This window comes from Hyperoodon ampullatus (assembly GCF_949752795.1).
Source record: "Hyperoodon ampullatus genome assembly, chromosome: 11".
NCBI lineage: Eukaryota > Metazoa > Chordata > Mammalia > Artiodactyla > Ziphiidae > Hyperoodon > Hyperoodon ampullatus.
This window is the reverse complement of record NC_136924.1, coordinates 13,363,069-13,386,316: the sequence shown is the minus strand read 5'-3', so window position 1 is coordinate 13,386,316 and position 23,248 is coordinate 13,363,069. Positions and strand designations below refer to the sequence as shown.

Below are 23,248 nucleotides of genomic sequence, written 5' to 3'. Positions count from 1 at the left end.
CTTTTTATGTTTCAACTGTATGTGGAGTTTAACCATGTCATGTCATATAGTTGTAAAAATTAATATTGTTCTTCTCAATGCTGCAACTGCTTTTTTAAAAAAATTCTATTTCTCAATAGTTTGAAGAGGCTACAGGATCAATGCCAGACCCTAGTTTGCCCCTTCCAAATCAACTTGAGATTGCTCTAAGAAAAATTAAGGAGAATATTCGAATAATCCTAGAAACACAGGCAACGTGCAAATCACTAGAAGAGGTAATTAGAAGAATTTGCATTTTGATTAGTGCATTATTAGGTATGCTTGTGGCATTTTCTAAGTAATATTTTTAAATGAGGATGAAGCATAAAAGGATGAATCTGTTGCTTATTCTGCTCTCCTTTTTTATTCTCCTGTAATGTTTCTAGTAGCTGATAAAGAACAGCAGATATGGCTAATTTGAAATTACTCTCCTTTTAATCATTATTTGCCACTTTGGGGCATGTTCTTCAGTTGCTAGCATGAAAGGAAGCAAAAAGAGCATTTGACTGTAGCTTTATGAACAATGTATTTCCTTCCCCTCTATGATCAAGAATTGTTTCCATCCTTGTTTATTTTTATGTTTTATTTTGAAGTGCATGTTTTATACTCTGAATCAATTTTCAGTTTATTCCTTTTTGTAGATAGTTAAAGGGTTTGAAGGTAAATTAGAATTTATTTCTTACTTTAATCTAGGTCTTAAATTTGGTTAATAGATGATTAGATCTGTCTTCTTTATTAAATTCTACAGAAAATAGTATAAACCGAGTATGTTTAGATGTCAACTAAAATGAAAATCATATTAACTGTAAATACATTTAAAATAATTTTTTAAATTGTGCACTTTTAAACCAACTGAGGAAACTTAGATTGTCTTCTGTAATTGTAAATTTGTTGTTTATGTGTATTGCCGCTGAGTTGCTAGATTTTAAACATCTGCCTTAATTCTGTTGAGGAGAACACACTTTCTTCTGTTTTGTTTTGATAAGCTGCAGATTTTATAATAGTGACCCATTGACTCAGGCCACTAAAATTCCAATTTTTATACTTTGTTGACTTTATAGATTATTCTTCTAGTGCTCTAATAGTCAGTGGACCAAAATAAAAGGAATGGTTTATTACATTTTCTTTCTAAATCTATCACCACCACACATTTCTAGTTCTAAATCTATAAGACCTAAATAAAGTACTGTAAGTAAATTTCATTTTCATCATAACAGTGAAGTTTCTAACACATGTGATAATCTTACAGATAAGTAAAATATACATGTAGATAACTGCTGTCACATAGAAATACAGTCGATTAACCTTATTAAGTATCATTTGGCTATTATAAGTATGATGTGAAAAATAAAATGAAACTCCTTTCCTTGCTTATAGCTAATCTGACTAAAATTCAGATGAAGCATTTTTAAAAGAAAAATGTATTTTTTTCTGATTTGATCATTGCAGAAGCTAAAAAAAAAAGAATCTGCTTTACGGTTAGCAGAGGAAAATATTCTGTCAAGAGACAAAGTAATTAATGAACTGAGGCTTCGATTGCCTGCCACTGCAGAACGAGAAAAGCTTATAGCTGAGCTAGGAAGAAAAGAGGTGGAACCAAAATCTCATCACACATTGAAACTTGCTCATCAGACCATTGCAAACATGCAAGCAAGGTTAAATCAAAAGGAAGAAGTGTTAAAGAAGTATCAACATCTTCTAGAAAAAGCCAGAGAGGTATTTTATTATATTATGTTATGCTCTTTTATTTATTATGATGTTCTTTAGACAAATGCCAAATACTGTTCTGCCCTGAAGTGGTATTTCATTTCTTGTTTTCAAATGATTCTATTCAGGTATTGTTACTTTCACGTGATTGGATTACAGATCTGTCAGTAAAACTGGCAGTTGTGTTATGGACCGTAGTGACTAAATTGCTAAATTAGGCTTTCATGGTGAAACTGTGTGATTTTGAAAAATATGATTTGAGTTAATAGGTAAAGACTGAGGCAGTAAGTTAGAATGAAATCTGTCACACAGGTATCAGTGGAAATCAAATTTGCTAGAACTTGGAGGGGAAAAAAATCTGACATTTAAAAATTTGCTAGAAACAAGTTAGAAGCTGATGGATACATATTATTCTAATATTAAGAATAAATTATGCTCTAAGGCTGGGCTTGTCAGTTTGAACATGTGCTAGGGGAAATGTATACAGGTATAAATATATACATGCAGATGTTGTTCCTTCCCTATCTCAGAAGGATTTTAGAAGGTAAAGATAAGAAAATATTTAAGACCTTTAGAATGTGAATTTATTTGAGTCATAATATAAGATATAGTTTTGATTTCTTATAAAACAGGAACAAAGAGAAATTGTTAAGAAACATGAAGAGGAACTTCATATTCTTCATCATAAATTAGAACTACAGGCTGATAGTTCACTCAGTAAATTCAAAGAAACAACTTGGGTAAGATTCTAAGAACTTTGTTCTATTCTTTATTGATTTTTGAGACCATGCAATTGAAAATTTAGCTCTCCTTTTTTTTTTTTTGGACTAGAAGCCATCCTACCTTTTTTTTTTTTTTGCCAGAATAATCTGAAGACACAGCTCTAATCATGTTTTTCCCTAGACCGACATTTGTTAGTAGCTTACTGCTGCCTACAAAATCATGTTTATGTTTCTTAGCCACGTACTCAAAGCCTTCCATGATCTGACCTCAGTCTTTCTTTTCAAATCTGCACATTAAGTTTACCTGTGTCTAACTGCTTTCCATGTTCTGAATTCAGTTCATTCTTGCCTCCTTTTGATCATTGTATTCTATATGTGCGAAATGACCTTAAGCAAACCTTAGCTTCCTCAAGCCTTAACTCATTAATTCAATCAACATTTATTTATTGATCCTCCACTACATGTAGGCACTTTGCCATATACTGGGAATATAAAGAATAAGATCTATATTTCCTATCTTCTTTAAGCCTTCATTACTTATTAAATCATTACATTTTAGATTTGATATTACATTTTGATCATTTAAGGAACCAAGTTAAAATTATGGAGTAAGTATGGCATTGCATTGTACCTGCTCATGGCTAATATAACCAACCATATTTCATAGGATTTAATAAAACAGTCTCCTACTCCAGTTCCTACCAACAAGCATTTTACTCATTTGGCTGAGATGGAACAGAGAGTAGCAGAACAAGATGACTCTCTCTCCTCACTTGTGATCAAACTAAAAAAAGTATCTCAGGATTTAGAGAGACAAAGAGAAGTCACTGAATTAAAGGTCAAAGAGTTTGAAAATATCAAATTACGGTAAGTCTTAGAAATGTAGATATTGGCAAATGGGAATAATGATATAATAAAGATAAATGTAAGCATTTGTTATGTCATGCACTGTTCTAAAAATGTTGAATATATTATCTCATTTTATACGCAGTACTACTTGTGGCATAGGATATTCGCTCCATTTTGCAGTTAGGAAACTAGGCTATAGGAAGCCTCAGTAACATGCCTAGGAGAAGATGGGAAAGCCACGATTTGAATCTAGTCAGTCTGACTCAAGAGCCAACTCAGATTCTTGTATAGAATCTCATCTTTAACCTTTTAAAATTTCCATTTTATTATCTAAAAAGTGAAATGACAGTACTTACCCTGGCTCTTTCAAGGTGGTTGTATAAAGGCCAAATGATGATGTATGTGGAAGTAATTTGAAAATTGTAAAGTAACATGTAAACAGAAAACTTTTATTTACATATCTATAACAGTTTCTGGCATACATTAAAGGCTCAAATATTTGTTGAATGAAAAATTAACCAATCTTTTTTATTAACCACAGTGACAGTAGAGGACTCACAGCATTCTCTATATTAGAGATTCTAAACATTGTTCAACCATTTATCAGAATGTGTATTTTAAAACTAAAATAGGTTTATATTTAGGTATTTTGTAATCATTGTAGAACTATCTCTCTGAGGCTCAGTTTCTTAACTGAAAAAAATAAGAAAGTTAACTACTTGACTTATAATTCCATTCCATCTCTGAAGCCCTTATTAGAACCTTTGGTTCTTTTTTCATTTATCCAAGATGCTTCTGACAAAACTAACACTATTTGTGCTTAAGAAGCTGCTACTTTAAATAAGTTATTCTCTAAGAGAAAAGAGAATTAGCAATAGCATATGGTATATTTTCAATCTAATTTTCCCCATTCTGTTAAATTTTATACATGAGATGCTATTTTTGATATAGTAAGTTTCTGTCATATTTCAGAGCATAAAATTTCTTGCATTTCTGAATCTAATTCCTGGATGTAGAAAATAATCATTTTTTTGGCATTACCTTGTATATATAATTTTTTGCCACATGAAATACTTGAAGTTGTTGTTTTGTACCTTACCATGTCATTTTAGCCTAAAATTATACTTCTATTCTCTGTGTGCACATTGGCATACATATTTTAATGCGTCTTAAGAAATTATAGTTCTTTGTCATTTTTTTAGTGAAACCTTGTATTTTTACAATTTGATGATTATTTAAAGTGACAAGTTTTTGCTATAAGCAACAAGTCTCAGAGTGTTTAATAACTGTTCGTGGTTTAACAGACCTTCCTCTCACTGATCAAAGTTTAATCATTTGAATCTCCATATTGGTGACCTTATTAATGCAGTGTCTATATAAGCACAGTGAACTGGATATAATTCAGTTTATAAGGCTAATTAATACTGAATGAGCAGTAGGATTAATTGAATTAACTAAGTCTTTTGATAGTATTTACTTCTATATAGTATACAGCTATAGATAGAGTTATAGATACAATACTAGTGACTTTAGAACCATAATACATGTGATTTCTGTGAAGGTTTATATTTTGTCTTTGTAACATGTCGTTATAGGGCAGTGGTTCTCAAGCGGAAGTAATTTTGCTCTCCTCTCCCCGCTCCAGGGACATTTGTTATTGTCTGTAGACATTTTTGATGAACAACTAGGATGTACTACTGGCATCTGGTTGGTAGAGGCAAGGAATGCTGCTAAATATGTTTTAAAATGCATAGGACAGTAACCCCCGCCCCAATAAAGAATTATCCAGTCAAAAATGTCAATAGTGCCATGGTTGAGAAATCCCTGATACCAAGGAAGCAGTCACATCTCGCAGGAGCCATTATATCTAAAGTGTTATTTTGTTCATTCTCTATATTATTTCATCTAGAGCCACAAATTACTTGATGCAATTGCTGCAAAAAATAGTAGAAACTGGAAGAAAAAACTCTATTTTATGTTAAGTTTAAGAGTAGTTAAGTAGAATAAAGAATTGTTCATCTTTTGGATTTGGATCAAATCTTAGATTTTAAGTATGCTGAGGACCAAACATTTGTTCTTTGTAAAATTTGTGTCAAATTGTTAATTGCAGCAACTACTCTATTAAGTACATATGTTTGCTTTATATTAGGCTCCAAGAAAATCATGCAGATGAAGTGAAACAAATAAAAGCACAAGTAGAGGATTTGAGGTGTCTTCTGGCCCAGTCACAAAAGGAGTCGCAGAGTTTAAAATCTGAACTTCAGGCTCAAAAAGAAGCAAATTCAAGAGCTCCAACAACTACAATGAGGAATCTAGTAGAAAGGCTGAAGAGCCAATTAGCCTTGAAAGAGAAACAACAAAAAGTAAGTAACAATAGAAAATTATCAATATTTAAGAAAAACATGTGGTAGATTGCTTTTACAGAAGATTTGTAGAAGATGATAGCATGTATCTCTCTCGTAATAAAAAGTATAAGCCTTATCTTGAGCCGGGTTGGGTCTTTATAATTCTTTTAAATAGCTTTATAGATTGGTGTTGTTTTTAAGTTCAGATATAGTCTAATTTATCTTTTTATGTTTTCAACCTGATTTGTGGGTTAGCTGTAGGAAATAAAGGGAAATCTTCATTACATTATTTATTTTCTCTCCTTACCTATTAGGATTGTATGTTACTGAGGCTATTTTGAACAATTTGAATAATCGAAAAATTTTAAGTAACTTTGGGGATTAAGAGGGAGTTAGGATAAGAGGGGGAAAGATTAAAGAAGGAGATCGCAGACATAGTGTTATGAAAAGGAGTTGGTCAGTGGATTAACAGATTTATTAGTTTTTTTATTTATCTCAGATTTTATATACTTAACTGTTTTAGAAGGTGCTGCTGTTTTTCTATGCCAGCTCATGAAATTTATTGGCAAATTTTAAGTCTTCTAATCTTGTAACTTTCCTTGTCTGCTTACATTCAATTAATTCACATGGAAGTATGTACTAAATGAGTAATTTAAATAAATATTTCAACTTGGAAGTTTGAAAACAAAACATGCCTGTGTTTTGTAGTACAGATTGCTTGATTTGATTCTGGGTTCTCAAAATTATTATTATCAAGATTTTGAATTCTCACACTCAGTTTGGAGAGAATTGAATTCACTTACTAAAGGAAATTCATTTGAAAAAGTTGGGTTGTTAGTTTGTGAATTCTGTTTGATTAAACACATGGTATTTTAGGAAAACAGTTTAAAGTAATAAAGCTTACGTATATTTTGTATTGCTTATATAAAATACCAATTTTAAAAAAAAATTATGTATGTTGTAACTTTTAGGCCCTTAGTCGGGCACTTTTGGAACTTCGGGCAGAAATGACAGCAGCAGCTGAAGAACGTATTATTTCCACGACTTCTCAGAAAGAGGCAAATCTCAATGTTCAACAGATTGTTGATCGACATACTAAAGAGCTAAAGGTGAGTATCAACATGTGCGTTAATATAACAGAATTCCTGCTAATTCCCATTGGAAGAGAATCCACTTGGATATATAGTAATTTTAATAATGAATAAGGAATTTATTCTAATGAATTATTGGTAGATATACACACGTCCACACAGTTGGGTTTTTTTATTTTTTTATTTATTTATTTATTTTTTTTTTTGCGGTTAGGCGGGCCTCTCACTGTTGTGGCCTCTCCCCTTGCGGAGCACAGGCTCCGGAGCACAGGCTCAGTGGCCATGGCTCACGGGCCCAGCCGCTCCGCGGCACGTGGGATCTTCCCAGACCGGGGCACGAACCCGTGTCCCCTGCATCGGCAGGCGGACTCTCAACCACTGCGCCACCAGGGAAGCCCAGTTGGGTTTTTTTTAAAATAAATTTATTTATTTTTGGCTGCTTGGGTCTTTGTTGTTGCGCGCAGGCTTTCTCTAGTTGCGGCGAGCGGTGGCCACTCTTCGTTGCAGTACGCAGACTTCTCATTGCGGTGGCTTCTCTTGTTGTGGAGCATGGGCTCTAGGCACGAGGGCTTCAGTAGTTGTGGCGCACGGGCTTAGTTGCTCTGTGGCATGTGCGATCTTCCCAGACCAGGGATCGAACCTGTGTCCCCTGCATTGGCAGGCAGATTCTTAACCACTGCGCCACCAGGGAAGTCCTACACACAGTTTTGAACACTAAGCATCTTTATTGTACTCACTGAATATCATCTTGGGGATTAGCAAAGGATAGGCCATTATAAGCTATTTCTCCTAACAGGATTAAATTTAAGAAACATTTTTCTTAGGATTTTAAATTCTATATTGATAAGTGAGATAGGTGTACAGATTCCTTTGTTTTGTTTTATTTCTTTTGCCTTTTCAGAATTTTCCATTTAGTTTTTGCTAAGTTCATAATATGAGTTAGTTAGCTTTCCCTTTTTAGCCCCTGAAATAGTTTATGGAAATCTTGTGGTCCTTGACATTTGATCTTCAGAGCTGCCTAACTTTAAAGCCTTTTTTTGAAATTATTTATTATTTTTTGACAATGTATTTTATTATTTTCTTACCCAATTGTTAAGTTTGGTACTGTATAAAATTTTTTCTCCAAAACATATACATTTAATGATGATTTTCAAATTTCTTTACATAAAGTTTCATATAGTATATTTTGAGTAAAATGAAAAATCTACTTTGTATATGTTTTATTTTGTTTGTAATTTTTATTTGCTCTTGGTTTATTTGTATATACCCTTCATTGCCATTAAACCATATACCCCTTCATTGCCATTAAACAATGTAAGGACTGGATTTTAGTCAGATTTTTTAAATCTCTTGTGCCTATCAAAATCATTAGCATAGTTGACAGTAAAAATCCATTCAGTAATAAATTTATAAATAGGTATAGCCCTTTGATGATGTCTTCTTCAATACCTTTCTCTTTGCCTGAAATTTCTTCTCTGAATTCTTTACATTCTTCCAGTCATTTTTCTTGAAGCCTTTTTTGACTCTCCAGGAGAGTTTGTTTTTCTCGTAAGTGCGCTATAATACTACTAGTTTCCTATTAGTGCTATTGGTAATCCCTTTTGGCCTGTAATAATTTATTCAACAAGACATATAGTAAGTACCAGTATTCCCATCAATGTTACTATATGGGACAGCTAAGAACTCCTTTTTAGTGGCTTATATATACTGTCTAGTATTGTGAGCTACCCTTTTATGTCTTGTCTTTACAAAGTAGATTAGAAACTACTTAGAGTAAGAGATTTTGTTTTATACTACTCTTATGCTTCAGTGTTCAAAAAAGAAATTGCTGTGTAGGTTGATATGTACTTGTTTTTCTAATAAATTAATTCAGCCATAATGAAACATTTGCTTATTTGATAAAATTTTGGTTCTAGGTGTTTGTTAAAGATGAATTGCTTTAGACTGCTTCTTCATGTTTTGGGGTTTTTTTCCCCTCAAAGTAGACTTGGTTCATTTGAAATGAAGCTAGAAAAATTTATGTAGTTTGTGGTGGGTTTTTTTTGCATGTATGTGCTTAAAAATTTAGACTGAAACTTTCTTCTTAGTAAGTATTAATGGTGTACTTTCTCTATTATTGTTGCTTTTATCATTGATACTTGCTGAAGATGCATGAATTAAACCTTCTTTATCTTGTATTAGTCACAAGTTGAAGATTTATGTGAAAAAATTTTAAAACTTAAAGAAGCTCTTAAAACAAGTAAAAACAGAGAGAACTTACTAACTGATAATTTGAATGACTTAACCAGTGAACTACAAAAAAACCAAAAAGCCTATAATAAAATGCTTAGAGAGAAAGATGGAATTGATCAAGAGAATGATGAACTGAAAAGGCAAATTAAAAGATTAACCAGTGGATTACAGGTAATTTTATATTTAATTGTGATAATGTTTTGATTTATAATATGCAGGTAGTAGTTTATTCCCACTTTTTCACTGTCTATAATATTTGCTGAAACTAGCTTTCAAATCACTTTGATTAATGTAGTTACTAATTCTCTCAGTTTACTGTATTTGTAGTTTTAGGGTAACATATCTTATTAAAATACAGAAGTAGCTACCATGTTATTCTTAAATATCAATAGTGTCATTTAGAAAGCATGGTTAGCTGTAGTCTCAGAAAGTTTCTACAACTGGAGTATTTGTTGTGTATTTTGTTTGATACTTTTTTATTTATAAAATGTAAAAATACATCTTATTTTTCAGGGCAAAGCTCTGATAGATAACAAACAAAGTTTAATTGAAGAACTCCAAAAGAAAATTAAAAAGCTAGAAAGCCAACTGGAAAAAAAGGTGGATGAGGTAGAAATAAAACCTATGAAAGAAAAGGTACGTGAAGAAATGTACTGATATGTTTAAGATAGTGATAGACTTAGTTAAATATGTAATTGAAGAACAGATAATTCATTGATCTGAGGACCTGATACATATACCATAAATGGTACTGGATAACATAGGGAAGTTTAAGACAAGTTTCTGTCATTTAGGAATTTACAGGTCTACTTGAAGAGACACCAATAATGCAACTCTTATTCAGAAATTACTATATCATCTTCCTGATGTTCAGTACATCCCAAATCCCTTCATACCATACATATCCAGCTGTATTTATCACTTTTCTCAATGTAATTGTTTATATAGACCTTTGGGAACATATCCAGCTGTATTTATCACTTTTCTCAATGTAATTGTTTATATAGATTGGTTTATATAGACCTTTGGGAAAGAAAGCTGGGCATTTTTATTCTGCTATCTTGACCCAAATGTGTCCTTTTTAATCCTTCAATGAAATGGACTATTATTTCAGCGTAAACAAAGTGACTTGGAGTATATTCAATATTTGCAGTAATAATCAATAACCAACCCACTCATAAATTGATTCTGTAATGTGAGAAAAATAGCTTAAAATTTTCTTAAAAGTTAACTAGTAAGCTATTTTGTAGTAAAAATTACTGATAGACATAACCCAAGGAAAAACTAAAATTGGCTAAAATCCACATAAAAATATGTTGTAAATAATAAACTGGAGACTTAAGATATAAGTAGCATTGAAAATATCAAAAGTGACCTTGGAAATATTGGTGTTACTAGTTAATGTTTCTCCCTGAAGAAAATCTCAGTGGAGGAGCCATAATTAGGAAGAATTTTTATTGTAACGTTTACCCAGAAAATATTCATATCTATAAGATAATTTCAATAACATGAAAGAAAATTAAGTATCTTTAATGGCATTGAATAGAAAATAGGTAATGGGATTAAAATGTCTTAGTAGGATATATTCTAGAAAAACATTTTCCTTATGAAAATTTATCATCGTCAGTATAATTTTGATCTAAATGTTTGCATTTATATACATGGAACCACAACATACTTGTCAGAAACTTTGCTGGTGAAAACTGCAAGGTCAAAATGTCCTTACTCTTCAGGATTGCTTTCTTTGCTGCCTCCCTACTTGGTCATAAGTCTAATCCTTGGGTGCTAGTTCCTAACCTGATTCCTATCAGAATACCTCAGTAGCCTTGTGCCTTTGTCTGGACCTCTAACTTCTGTGCTTCAGTTTATTTCTCCTTAAAATAGAAATAATACTATTTGTAATTCCAGCTTCTCAAGATTATTTTGATATGAAATGAAATAATATATGAAAGTCTTTGTAAGCCATCAAGTCTATACCAGGGTATGATATTAGAAAAAGAATGAGAACACAGAGAGCTACAATAATATTACAGTCTATATTCAGGAATCTGATGAGAATATTCTTTCAGATTCCACAGCACTGGTCATTTCTAATTTATAATTTTTTTTTTACTCAAAAAATGGTTTCATATTGAAATTTCAGCACCTTTTTCTCTGTAAACAATGTTTGAGGGGCTTCCCTCATTGCGCAGTGGTTAAAGAATCCGCCTGCCAATGCAGGGACACAGGTTTGAGCCCTGGTCCGCGAAGGTCCCACATGCCACGGAGCAACCAAGCCTGTGCGCCACAACTACTGAGCCTGTGCTCTAGAGCCTGCGTGCCACAACTACTGAAACCTGCGCACCTAGAGCCTGTGCTCCGCAACAAGAGAAGCCACTGCAATGAGAAGCCCACACAGTGCAACGAAGAGTAGCCCCTGCTCGCCACAACTAGAGAAAGCCCGCGCGCAGCAACGAAGACCCAACGCAACCAAAAATAAATAAATTAATTTAAAAATTAATTAATTAATTTTAAAAAGAAACAATGTTTGAGGCCTATCTATATGATAACAAAACCCACCCCCAGTCCTTGCATTCCTGTTTCTTACACTTCTCTGCTTGTCTCTGTAGCATTTATTACTATCTGACATACTAGAAATTTACTTATCCATGTGTTCATCTTTTGGACTGTTAACTTTGATGGCAGGAACTTCGCCGGCTTTGTTTATTTTTGTATCCTCAGCCACGGGAACAGTCCGTGTCATGTAGTAGATGTTCAGTATTCGTTGGATGAATGAAAATTTTAAAATGCAATAACATTATCCTGAAATTTATGATAAGAAGCTATTGGTACAGAAAATACAAAAAGAGAACTTCTCGTCCTCTCTTCTCCTCTTTTCTCCCCCAGTCGAGATCAGACCGTTGGTGACATTTGCCTTTGTTGTTTTTCTGTTTATTTTTAAATTACTTCAGTCTTGTTTCCCTACTTCACTCCTACTTCAGAGAATAATATCAGATGGGATAGAACTGCCCAATCTCTACAGAGTACACCATGCTGCAGAATTGTTTACATATACCTTTTGCCCTCAACTAATACCTACATTTCTGGAAATACACAAAATTCCTTGTATGTATTTTAGAAAAAAAAGAAGTTAATAACTATCAAACACTTACTGAAGTTTTTTACATTTTTTTAAAGGATACATGTTAGCTGAACTAGATAAATAAGGTAAAAAATTGGCCAGTATGGGAGAAGATCGTTTTGGTAGGGCTACTTATCTTAGCTGGGTATTTGACTTTAAACTGTGGCTTTTAATCCTTTCAGCCCCAACATTCTCTTTTATAGTAAATACAGTGTTTCATAATGTCCCCTTTACTATTCCAAATGAAGTTTTTAGTTAATATAAACTACCTACGTGCATAATTTCAAAATTTCACCGTAAATGCCCTAAATGAAATATGAAGGAGAAACATAAAAGGAAAATAATTTATAAAAATAATAAACGTATTAATATATTTTTCATAATTCACCATGTAAATGCTTCATAGAAAACATAATGAAGTAGTCATGTGCTTCCACCTTTAGGAAACATCGATATGAATTCAGAGCTACAAATGCAGACTAATACAAATGTGGTCTGTTGGCTCCCCACATGTCACAAAGGCATTGCCATTTGTTAATTTGATTTCCAAAATGGTAAACAGTTGTTTCTGTAGTTCTCTGCAAAGTTACGTCTGTAGTCTTTACTTTTATAAGGCTGCTGTATTCCTAGAAAATTCAGTACATAGTAAAACCATTAAAAAATTGCTTGGTGGAAAGGACATAAAGTCTTTGCTCAGACAATTGTGAACAGAATTTTTAACTATATGAATGTTCAGTAGGACACTTGATATTTCTTCAGTACATGGGACTGTTCTGCATTACATAGACTTTCCTTGGACACCTTATCTCAATTATAACAACCCACAACACCTAGCCCTGAAGTGTCCTAGTTCCTTCCCTTTTTGTTTTTTTTTCAAGCACTTATCACCAGCTAACATACTTCAAAAATCTTTTTTTCTTGTTTTTTGTCTATATTTTGCTCCCTTCCCCTAATCCAGCCAACCAACCAACCAACATAAACTAGACTGTAATACCCATGAAGATAAGCCTTTTTTGTCTGGTTTATTCATTGTTTCTATTCCTAGTACTTAGAGTAGTACCTGGTGCATGATTCACGCTAAGTAAATATCTGTTGAATAAGAGAAATAATGTGCATTGAAGATTTGAAGGAGTTGTGATACTAGGAGATTGCTATGGGCTGACAAGATCGGGTTGGTCATTTATACATATACATTCTTTGTTGGAAGTTTACTTTAGTCATCATCCATTTGTATTAGACTCCTTTAGGAGTGTTGGCATTAGTCCAGACTGTTCCCCAGAATTTTATCTGTCAAGTTATAGAGTACAGAATCTTAGACTGAAGGGCATTTTTGCTTACAGCTTGGCAGGCCTAAAGATTCTAGAAGTGACATAGCAAAATGAACCTGTTTACGTATTCTTTAGGAAGTATTGGTTTACGATTGTTCTAGTAAATTGTAATTGATCATTCTAAAAAACAGTATTGGTAATTTTCTTCCTCCTTTGTTATTATTTACAGAGTGCCAGAGAAGAAGTAATTAGGTGGGAAGAAGGTAAAAAGTGGCAAACCAAAATAGAGGGAATTCGAAACAGGTTAAAAGAGAAAGAGGGGGAAGTCTGTATTCTAACAAAGCAATTGAATACTTTGAAGGATCTTTTTGCCAAGTGAGTTTAAATTTAATGTAAACCTAATTAATTATGTATAGTCTTTAATTGACCTGGAAGTTATATAGTTTTTGTGTACTTGATAATATGAAAAATTTTTTAGTTTTAATTACCATTTATTGTCTATAGTTCACTTTTTATTTTCTTTAAAATATGTATTAAATATATTTTAACAATTTATAAGTGTAGTTTCCTATAATTTTGAAATAAGTTAGCTCATAAGCAAATACAGAATGATCCAATTTTTATATATTGGCCTTACAGTAAGCAAGCTGTAATTTAATAAATTGAACAAGCCAAACAGTGAATGGTATATTTTCATGATTCTGTATTAAATCCCACAGAGCTGATAAAGAGAAACTTACTTTGCAGAGGAAACTAAAAACAACTGGCATGACTGTTGATCATGTTATGGAAGTGCGAGCACTGGAGTCAGAAAAAGAGTTAGAAGAATTAAAAAAGAGAAATCTTGACCTAGAAAATGATATATCATATATGAGGTAAGCTAATACATGGAAATGTAGAAACTGATATAATAAATGTGTGCCATCTTAAGCTTGAGTTCTGTTGATTCTTTTCCTATGAGAGTTGAGATATTCCAGCTTCTTTTTATGCCACATAAATATGGATTATATTCTTGAACTTCTGAATATTGTATTCTGTGACTCTGGATCTTGGTTAAATTGTATGGAAAATGCAGATATATTTTTGTTTTAGCAAGTCTGGATAGGTTCAGGCCCCATGTGCTAACCTGCTTTGTGTGGGCTATGGTTCCGGTATCATTTTCAAAGCTTTTACAATGCTCTTTGGCTCTGTTCTGCCTATGCAACTCCCTATTGACAGTCTGCTATGTGGGCTGTCTTCTACTTCGAACCAAATCTGTTGCCCTGTTGCGCCCTGCACTTCAGCTGTTGTGCTCTTGTCTGCAGCAAAGCCAGCAGCAGGAGGGCAGAAAGGGGACGTGGTGGAGGGGGAGGGGCACTACTTTGCCTTCCCACCTTATTAATTACAGCTCTACCAATTGGAGAAGAAAATTCCTCTCCCTAAAAATTTTGGCTCCTGTGGGTTCCCATTGCAGCCTCTGCCACCACTGCCTTGGAATTGCCTGAGGGTTGGGACATGAGAGAATGCATAGAAGAGAAAAATAAGAGGGATTTTTGCTCTGTCTGTGAGAATTGTTAAGCGCCCTTTCTCCTTACTGGAGCTAGAACTTTAAGCCTTGCCTGGAGCTCTCTCCCTCTGTGCTGACGCTCACCTTCAGGTTTCAAGCTGTGTTGTATTCAGGTCAGGAAATACTAGAGGAAAGGAAAAGATAAGTTTACCACCTGTTTGCTGATATTTCAGATTCTTGTGTTTTGTCCCAATCTGTAAAATATTTACTTTTCAAGGTCCTTGTGAGCTTTCAACCTACATTCCATCTCATTTCCTTCTAAGTCATTGTTTCTTAAATTCTTCAGAATTTTCCTTGATGGAGAAGAACAAAATGATTGAAACATTTTTCTTTGTTTTGACATCTATTTATAGCTACTGTCTGGTCCTAGTCTCCCTGTTTTTCTTAGTCTAAACATATGTTCAGAATAAAACCGAATCCTTTTATTCTCCTTGCAGTTTTCGCAAGGATCAAAATATTTTAGCTTTGAAACCTTCTAATACTTTTAGATATTTAATAGCTTTTTTTAAACATCTTTATTGGAGTATAATTGCTTTACAATGGTGTGTTAGTTTCTGCTTTATAACAAAGTGAATCAGTTATACATGTACATATGTTCCCATATCTCTTCCCTCTTGGGTTTCCCTCCCTCCCACCCTCCCTATCCCACCCCTCTAGGTGGTCACAAATCACCCAGCTGATCTCCCTGTGCCATGCGGCTGCTTCCCACTAGTTATCTATTTTACGTTTGGTAGTGTATATATGTCCATGCCACTCTCTCACTTTGTCACAGCTTACACTTCCCCCTCCCCATATCCTCAAGTCCATTCTCTAGTAGGTCTGTGTCTATCTTCCTGTCTTACCCCTAGGTTCTTCATGACCATTTTTTTTTCTTAGATTCCATATATATGTGTTAGCATATGGTATTTGTTTTTCTCTTTCTGACTTACTTCACTCTGTATGACAGACTCTAGGTCCATCCACCTGACTACAAATAATTCAATTTCGTTAATAACTTTTTTTCTAATATGAATCTGTGGAGGCTGAAGTAATTGGAGAAGACTTTATAAAAGAGATTGAACTTGTCTTCTCAGTTCAGATGTGAATTTCCGAATTTTATGAATCAGATCTAGATTTTAAAGGCAGAAAGGACATTCCGAGAAAACAGAACCCTAGCAGAGACATAGCGGCAGGAGTGAATCTTTCATGTGTGGGTAAGAGTGGATTTATTTGCCGAAGTAAGGGAAGAGTCCTGGACAAATGTGCTGAACAGGTGTGCTTGTGCCAGATAGCGGAGGGCCTTGTAGGCCATGCAGGTGAGTAGTATAGATTGAAGAAATAGATTATTATCTGGCTCCACTAAGAACCTTATAAAATCCTTGACCATCTTGAGAAGCACATGGATGTTATGAAATTATTATATAATGTTTTAAAAATAGTAGATATTTTTATTCAGCTATTTTACACAACCCCCAAAATAGATACATGTTCTTTACAAATATTAACGTATATATTTTTTTAAATCAAAATACCCTTTTTAACTCATAGTTTAAAGGAGGCTAGCCATGAATCCTCTGTGGAGGATCAGTTTATAATATAATCATGTTTTAATTTAATTTTTGTAAAGTTTTCAAGTTTTGTAGAGTTTAAAAGAAATACAGTGTTAAAAATATTTTTTTCTATTTTTTAATATGATAAAACAGTAAAAAGTTGGAAGTTTGAACAGTAAAGAGTCTGTGATTGTTGTCCATAGGACCCATCAGGCTCTTCCTCGAGATTCTGTTATAGAAGATTTACGTTTACAAAATAAATACCTCCAAGAAAAACTTCATGCTTTAGAAAAACAGTTTTCAAAGGATGCATATTCTAAGCCTTCAGTAAGTGCACATCTTTTCTTTTCATTTTTTTTATTCTAAAGTTTTAAAGTGAAATCAACTTCTACCTTTATCTAGCTAAAAACAGTAGATCCTTCTCATTAATATTAATGCAATAAATCCAACTTTTATTTTTACTAGATAGTGATGTATGTTAACTTCTATAATCCTTTTTACATAATAATGGTAAACTTATGATTCTTATGCTTTGCATAAAACGTCATTACACATGATTTCTGGAGATTTTTAAATGTAGTTATGAGTTTTGCTGTGACAAGAGCATATAGTTAGATAAAACAGGAAGGTATGTTATAACATTATTTCCATTCAAATATGTGATACATTTCTCATTTTTCTTTATAAAGTCTAATTAATGAAGAATTATTTGTTGTATCTTATTTTAAAACATTCATGTGTATATTTTTATTATTTTTTCCTTTTCTTTTCCTGTTTCTTCTCTTTCGTCTGCTTCAAGCAGAATCTGTTATGTGACGCAGCTACACTTTCTCCTCTTGCTACCAGTGTTAATAAATACAGGCATAATATTTTTCACAAAAAGAACAGTTTACACAGGAACCAAAAAAAACCCATAACAGTACTCAGAATTAAAAATAGGAAAGGAATAGATGTTAGTGACAACTTATATCATCAGGTACCTAGGAATATTCTACAGTGTTACAGTAATGAAGAAAAACACAAAGCAGAAGATATTGTAGATCCTACTGGGTTAAATAAATCTGAGTCAAGACCAAATAATAAATCAAGTCCATTTAGGTCAACTAATGGTACCTTGACGGATTTTAACTCCAATTTTGAAAAGGAACCAGATTGTAAAGTTGAAAAAATTAATCAAGACTGTTGTGAAAATAATAAACAGGAATATAAAAACAAGGAAGAGAATGAGCTAGGCAAGAATGAGAAAGAAAAGGGACACATAACTGAAGATGTGAGTCACAACAACCACATGGATCCAGAAGAATCTGCTGGGGAGGACTGTGGTTACGCCACAAGTGCTGCTGCAGTGAGGCAGTGTGCTGAGGAGGATGCGCAGGCAAACTCTGAAACTGATGTGTCAGTCCAGCCAAGAAATGAAGCGTCCCAGGTTTGAGTACATGGCAGTCCTTTATTTCTCTCTTGGCTGAGTTTTCTCATAGCAGGTGGTATACGTATATGGTGCAAATGGAAACAAATTGTGTAGGATTTGTAAAGAATATTAATTGTTAATAAACTTCTCCTTAAACCCTAATATCTGACTAGTTCCTACAAAAACTTAGTGGTTGTACGTTTCCCGATTCATTTTAGTACTCACTGTTTTACCATTGGTATTGGTATTACCATTAGTACTCACTGTTTTACCAAGTATTAGATTAGATAACAGAATAACAAAAATAAGGCACTTTAGATGAGTTCGTTTTGCCTTAGAAATTCCTACTTCAGCATGCTGTAAAATCTCACTGCAAGTAAAATTTCACTACAATGAATAATATCCGTAAAAATCTGTTATGATGCTGTGTAACATTCTAACATATATAGCAAGTTCCTTTGATGGTCTTTTTGCCTTGTATTGTAACAGATACTTTTTTATAATGAGAAAAGGAAGCTTACGTGTATTGCCTAGGTATAGTTTTCACAATACTCTGCAGAGAATTATTTCTACTTTATGTGGGAAGCTTGGAGAATAAGTAACATCTCTAGTGATCAAGAAGATGCAGAACCAGGATTTAAATGGAGGTCTGATTCTACAGTTTATGAACTTTCTACATACACACACTACTTTTGGTCAATTTATTCAACAGAATAAGAAGGTTGTTCCCAGTTGAAATCAAATAACATTCATTCATTCATTCATTCATTCATTCATTTCCACTTCAGATATTCCAGTCACTTAAGTCCTCATTCTCATTAAATCAGACATTTAAATTAAGAGAAAATGGATGAAAATGTCTTAATTCTTATTTCGTTTCCTTATCCAGGTACATAATGCTTCTTCTTTTCACTTGATAATAAGTAATTGAGAATTTGAGACTTCCACTGTGTGTTATCACTAACTCTCATCCACTAAGAATTTGACTTTTGGCAGTGTATACCTTTGAACAGGATTCTTCTTCTATAGAACAATTTGGAAGTCCCCCCAAAATTGATTATACAAGAATTTTATTTATTTTACTTTTATAGAAGTTTCATTAGAATTTATTTTCCAAAAGTTTGGACAATCTCAACTAATACTTTTAGTTTTGTTTTCTGAGAACAGGAGGAAAAAATGATCCACATTCACTTACACAAAGAATTGCATCCATATTTTAGTGAGGAGAACTGTTGAAAAAATTCAGCAGTTCATGTAATATCATCAGATACAATTATTCTCTTCTGTGAATGAAATTTAGTATATTTTATATCTATCAGTTAGGGGTACTTATTATCATTTATTAAATAGCTATCATAGACTGAAGAGATGAAGTAAGGGAGACAAAAGAGCTCAGGGATAGGGAACTATAGATTTCCATGTCTGAAGAGACCTTAAAAATCATCCTGTCTAGTGCCTTCATTTGTAAGATGCAAAAACCAAGGACCTTGCAGGTGGCATGATTTGCCTAGTGTTAACCTTAGTAGTAGTAGAATCAGAATGTATACTTGGGTTGTCTGACAGAGAATAAGTAGGAACATATTGCTATAGTTTACTGACACCGTGAAATATGTCTGTCTTCTTTTTCTTGCCACTGTATATGTTCATACGCACACATATTCCCTCAAACAGTTAGAAATCAGGTAGATACATGCAGTGTTTCTGCCAGTGTTGTGTTATATGCCCTCAGGTCAGAATCAAAGGTCAGCCCAGAATTTCTTTACATTTCTGTATCCTATTTTCTAATTTCTTTACTTTTACTGTATTTTACCTAAGAAAACTTTTTCTTTTTTTTACTTTTCTTTTTGGCCTAATGGTGAATATGTCAGAATGTATTTAACCTACTGCTAATTAAAAAGATGTTACAGAGCCATGTATAATAAATGTATTTATAGAATATTATACTTTAATAATAATAATGTAATGTGTAATATATAAATATATTATATAATAATATGATAGTCATCATAATGTCTGTGGATTTATTGAGTTGGTCGTCGATCAAACCAATAGAGAATGGAATGGAGGAGAAAAAACTAAAGCTGTTCTGAGTGCTTTCACAAAATTATCTCATATAATGCTCTTAACAAGTTTATGAGGGTAAGGGGTATTCTACCCACTTTATAGGAAAAAGTAACCAAGCACAGATTTATCTTTCAAATAATCTATAGCTTAGAATGAGAACTGAAATTGAACATAAATAATAACCCAAGGTGAATTCATGCCAAAAGAAATGCAAATAAAGTGTTACTGGATTTCAGAGGAGGGAGTGATTACTTTAGCTCAAGGAATGATGAATAGCCTTCTAAAGGAGGAGGAATTGAGGCACTTTTTGTAGGCTTGTAGATTTGTTTGCTAGGGCCACCATAACAAAACACCACGGAGTTGATGGCTTAAACAACAGAAATGTACTCTCTCACTTCTGAAAGCCGGAAGTCCAAAATCAAGGTATCGGCAGAGTTGATTGCTTCTTTAGGCCGTGGGGGAAGGATCTGTTCCAGGCCTCTCTCCTTGGCTCATAGATGGCTAGCTTCTCCCTGTCTCTACAGTGTCTCCCTTCTATGTATGTCTGTATGTCCACATTTCCCTTTGGTATAAGAACATCAGACCTTGTTGGATTAAGGCCCACCCTAATGATCCTGTTTTAACTTAGTTATCTCTGAAAAGGCCCTATCCTCAAATAAGGTCATTCTGAGGTACTCAGAGGTAGGACTTCACATATGAATTTGGGGCTGGGTGGGGGTTGGGGCATGAGACAATCTGTAACAGGTAACAGTACTTTTTTTTGGACTGGAAGGACCACCACAAATTCGTTTAGTCATTATGAAAGTATATATGGAGGCATTATATGCGTGGACATTATTAAATCACACTGACTTTGCTTTCTATATTAATTACAACAGACTGGTTACCTTTTCTCATGTGAGTTAGCTTGTTCGTTTATGGTTGTTTTCTCTAGAGCTCTCCAATTTTCTCATTCCTTTGAGGAAAAATGTTCCCTTTCAGCATAGTGTTCTCTTATCCAGTGTGTCTTATGTAGCTTTTATTTGTTACACCTTAAAAATATCCCTAACTTCATTTTCCTGAAGACTTCAGGAATAGAGTCAGATGATCATTGTCAAAGAGAACAGGAGCTCCAGAGGGAAAACTTGAAGTTGTCATCTGAAAATATTGAATTAAAATTTCAGCTTGAACAAGCAAATAAAGATTTGCCAAGATTAAAGGTAAATTTAATATTCTTTATTATAGTTAGGAAATCTAATGCCTTTTTCTCCCTACTTAATTATTATGTTTACCATGTTAGCTTTTGAAGAAGTCAGAAACTCATATTGATAAAATATCATGGTACTGTTATACTTTCTACATTTGCTCATTTAACAGTTATTTGTTGAGGGCCTTTTTTGTGTCAGGTACTCTTCTAGGTGCTGGTAAACAGCAATCAAAAAAATTCTTGCACTTGTAGAGCTTACATTCCAGTAAGGGAAGGCTCATAATATGTAAGCAAGTCAATATGTAGTATGTCAGCTGATGTTAAAGTGCTAAGAAGAAAAAACACAGTTAGTGTGAAGGGTGTGTGTGTGTGTGTGTGTGTGTGTTGCATAGGGGTATAGCTGACCCTTGAACTGTGAGGGTCCACTTATATGGGGATATTTTTCAGTAGTAAATATTGCTGTACTACCTGATCCGTGGTTGGTTGAACCCACGGATGCAAAGGAACTGCAGATCTAGAGGACCAACTATAAGTCATACCTCCACATTGTTCAAGGGTCAACTAAATATGGGATTGCTTTTTAAAATAGGGTAGTAAGGGGAGGCTTTCTTAATAAAGTGATATTTTAGCAGAGAGCTAGGGGACAGGTAAGGAAGTAGGTCATACAGATACTAGAAAAAGAGTTCCAGGCAACAGAAATAGCAAGTTCAAATGTCGTGTGTGTGGCAAGATGATGGTGTATTTAATTAACAGTTGTCACACTTTAAAATATTAGGATAGGGCTTCCCTGGTGGCGCAGTGGTTGAGGGTCCGCCTGCCGATGCAGAGGACACGGGTTCATGCCCCGGTCTGGGAAGATCCCACATGCCGCGGAGAGGCTGGGCCCGTGAGCCATGGCCGCTGAGCCTGCGTGTCTGGAGCCTGTGCTCCGCAACGGGAGAAGCCACAGCAGTGAGAGGCCCGCATACAGCAAAAAAAAAAAAAAAAAAAAAAAAAAAAAAAATAGGATAGCTCTAAAAATATAAAGTCTTTAAATTAAAATATTTTAGGATAATCGTCTCTTTTAGAAATTTTACTTTATTTTGATGTTTATAATAAGTTTATTTTTGGTTTTCCAAATCTTATCCTATTTAAGGGAGTCCTTTTCTCTTGACTGACTGTTTCATTTGTGTTTTTTAACTTAGAATATCAGCAATCTGTTAATTCCACTGGTAACGGTATAATTAAGCTATATCCTGCTTCTCATTCTGATTTTTACACTTAGAACCAGTGTCAGAAGATCAGTTGTCTCTTTCTCTGTACTATATGGGTAAAGTTCTACATATGTAATCTATGGGAGAGTTGAAATCAGGAGTTCTAAACTCAAATTTATATTGTATACTAAGGCAATAATGCAGGAAATATTTCTTGAAATTCATATACAAAATGCTGTTGTATTAATTCAGCATATGCCATGGTTCAAAATCCTCCTCATTGGTGTAAAGACCCACTTGTTTAATTCAGCTATACAGTTGAAGAGACTGATAGTTCAGATGAATTGTTTGCCTTTCCTTTTCAATGGCTATAGCTATGTTAAATTGTTACATGTTTTCTTTAATCTTCTAGAATCAGGTAAGAGATTTGAAGGAAATGTGTGAATTTCTTAAGAAAGAAAAAGCAGAAGTAGAGAGGAAACTTGGCCACGTTAGAGGGGTGAGTATGTGAGAGTATGCCATATGTTTGTTTTGGCTTCAGAAGTGATAAGCTGGAAATGAAAAAAAAAGTTTGCATATGTCGTAACAGTACTGATATGCCTTTACTAGTGCCTCTAGTTTCAATTTTATTCTGCTGCATCTATAATGTAAAACATCATTCAGCTTTCTCTCTGTTTCAAGTTAATGTATTTTATCATCTGTCTCATCTTACATGCTTTTTATTCCACTTGGACTCTATCCCATCTCTTTTTTCATTGCATATCCCTCTACACCTTGAAAACATTTAACTTCCAGGAATCTTCCATCTGTTCACTGAGGTAACTGCTAACTGCTCCTTGGTCTGATTCTAACATTTTATAATTATTTTTTATGATATCCATGGCAGCTTCCTAGTTATAATGCTACTATACTAATGTTCTTTCCAGTATACCAGGGTTTAAGCTGTTACTTATTAGCTGCATGACTTTA

The 23,248-nt window shown here is 33.8% G+C and overlaps 1 protein-coding gene across 1 annotated transcript in view; it reads left to right on the top strand.

Moving 5' to 3' along the window:
• Positions 1 to 23,248, top strand: part of CEP290 (centrosomal protein 290) — a 91,083-nt gene that overhangs the window by 55,480 nt on the left and 12,355 nt on the right. Inside the window, exons 34-46 of the mRNA XM_079715342.1 lie at positions 120 to 254; positions 1,468 to 1,734; positions 2,358 to 2,465; positions 3,115 to 3,314; positions 5,446 to 5,659; positions 6,613 to 6,750; positions 8,914 to 9,135; positions 9,478 to 9,600; positions 13,583 to 13,728; positions 14,073 to 14,228; positions 16,632 to 16,755; positions 20,965 to 21,099; positions 22,692 to 22,778. Coding sequence (XP_079571468.1) covers positions 120 to 254; positions 1,468 to 1,734; positions 2,358 to 2,465; positions 3,115 to 3,314; positions 5,446 to 5,659; positions 6,613 to 6,750; positions 8,914 to 9,135; positions 9,478 to 9,600; positions 13,583 to 13,728; positions 14,073 to 14,228; positions 16,632 to 16,755; positions 20,965 to 21,099; positions 22,692 to 22,778 — 2,055 coding nt within the window. The remainder of the gene's footprint in view (positions 1 to 119; positions 255 to 1,467; positions 1,735 to 2,357; positions 2,466 to 3,114; positions 3,315 to 5,445; positions 5,660 to 6,612; positions 6,751 to 8,913; positions 9,136 to 9,477; positions 9,601 to 13,582; positions 13,729 to 14,072; positions 14,229 to 16,631; positions 16,756 to 20,964; positions 21,100 to 22,691; positions 22,779 to 23,248) is intronic.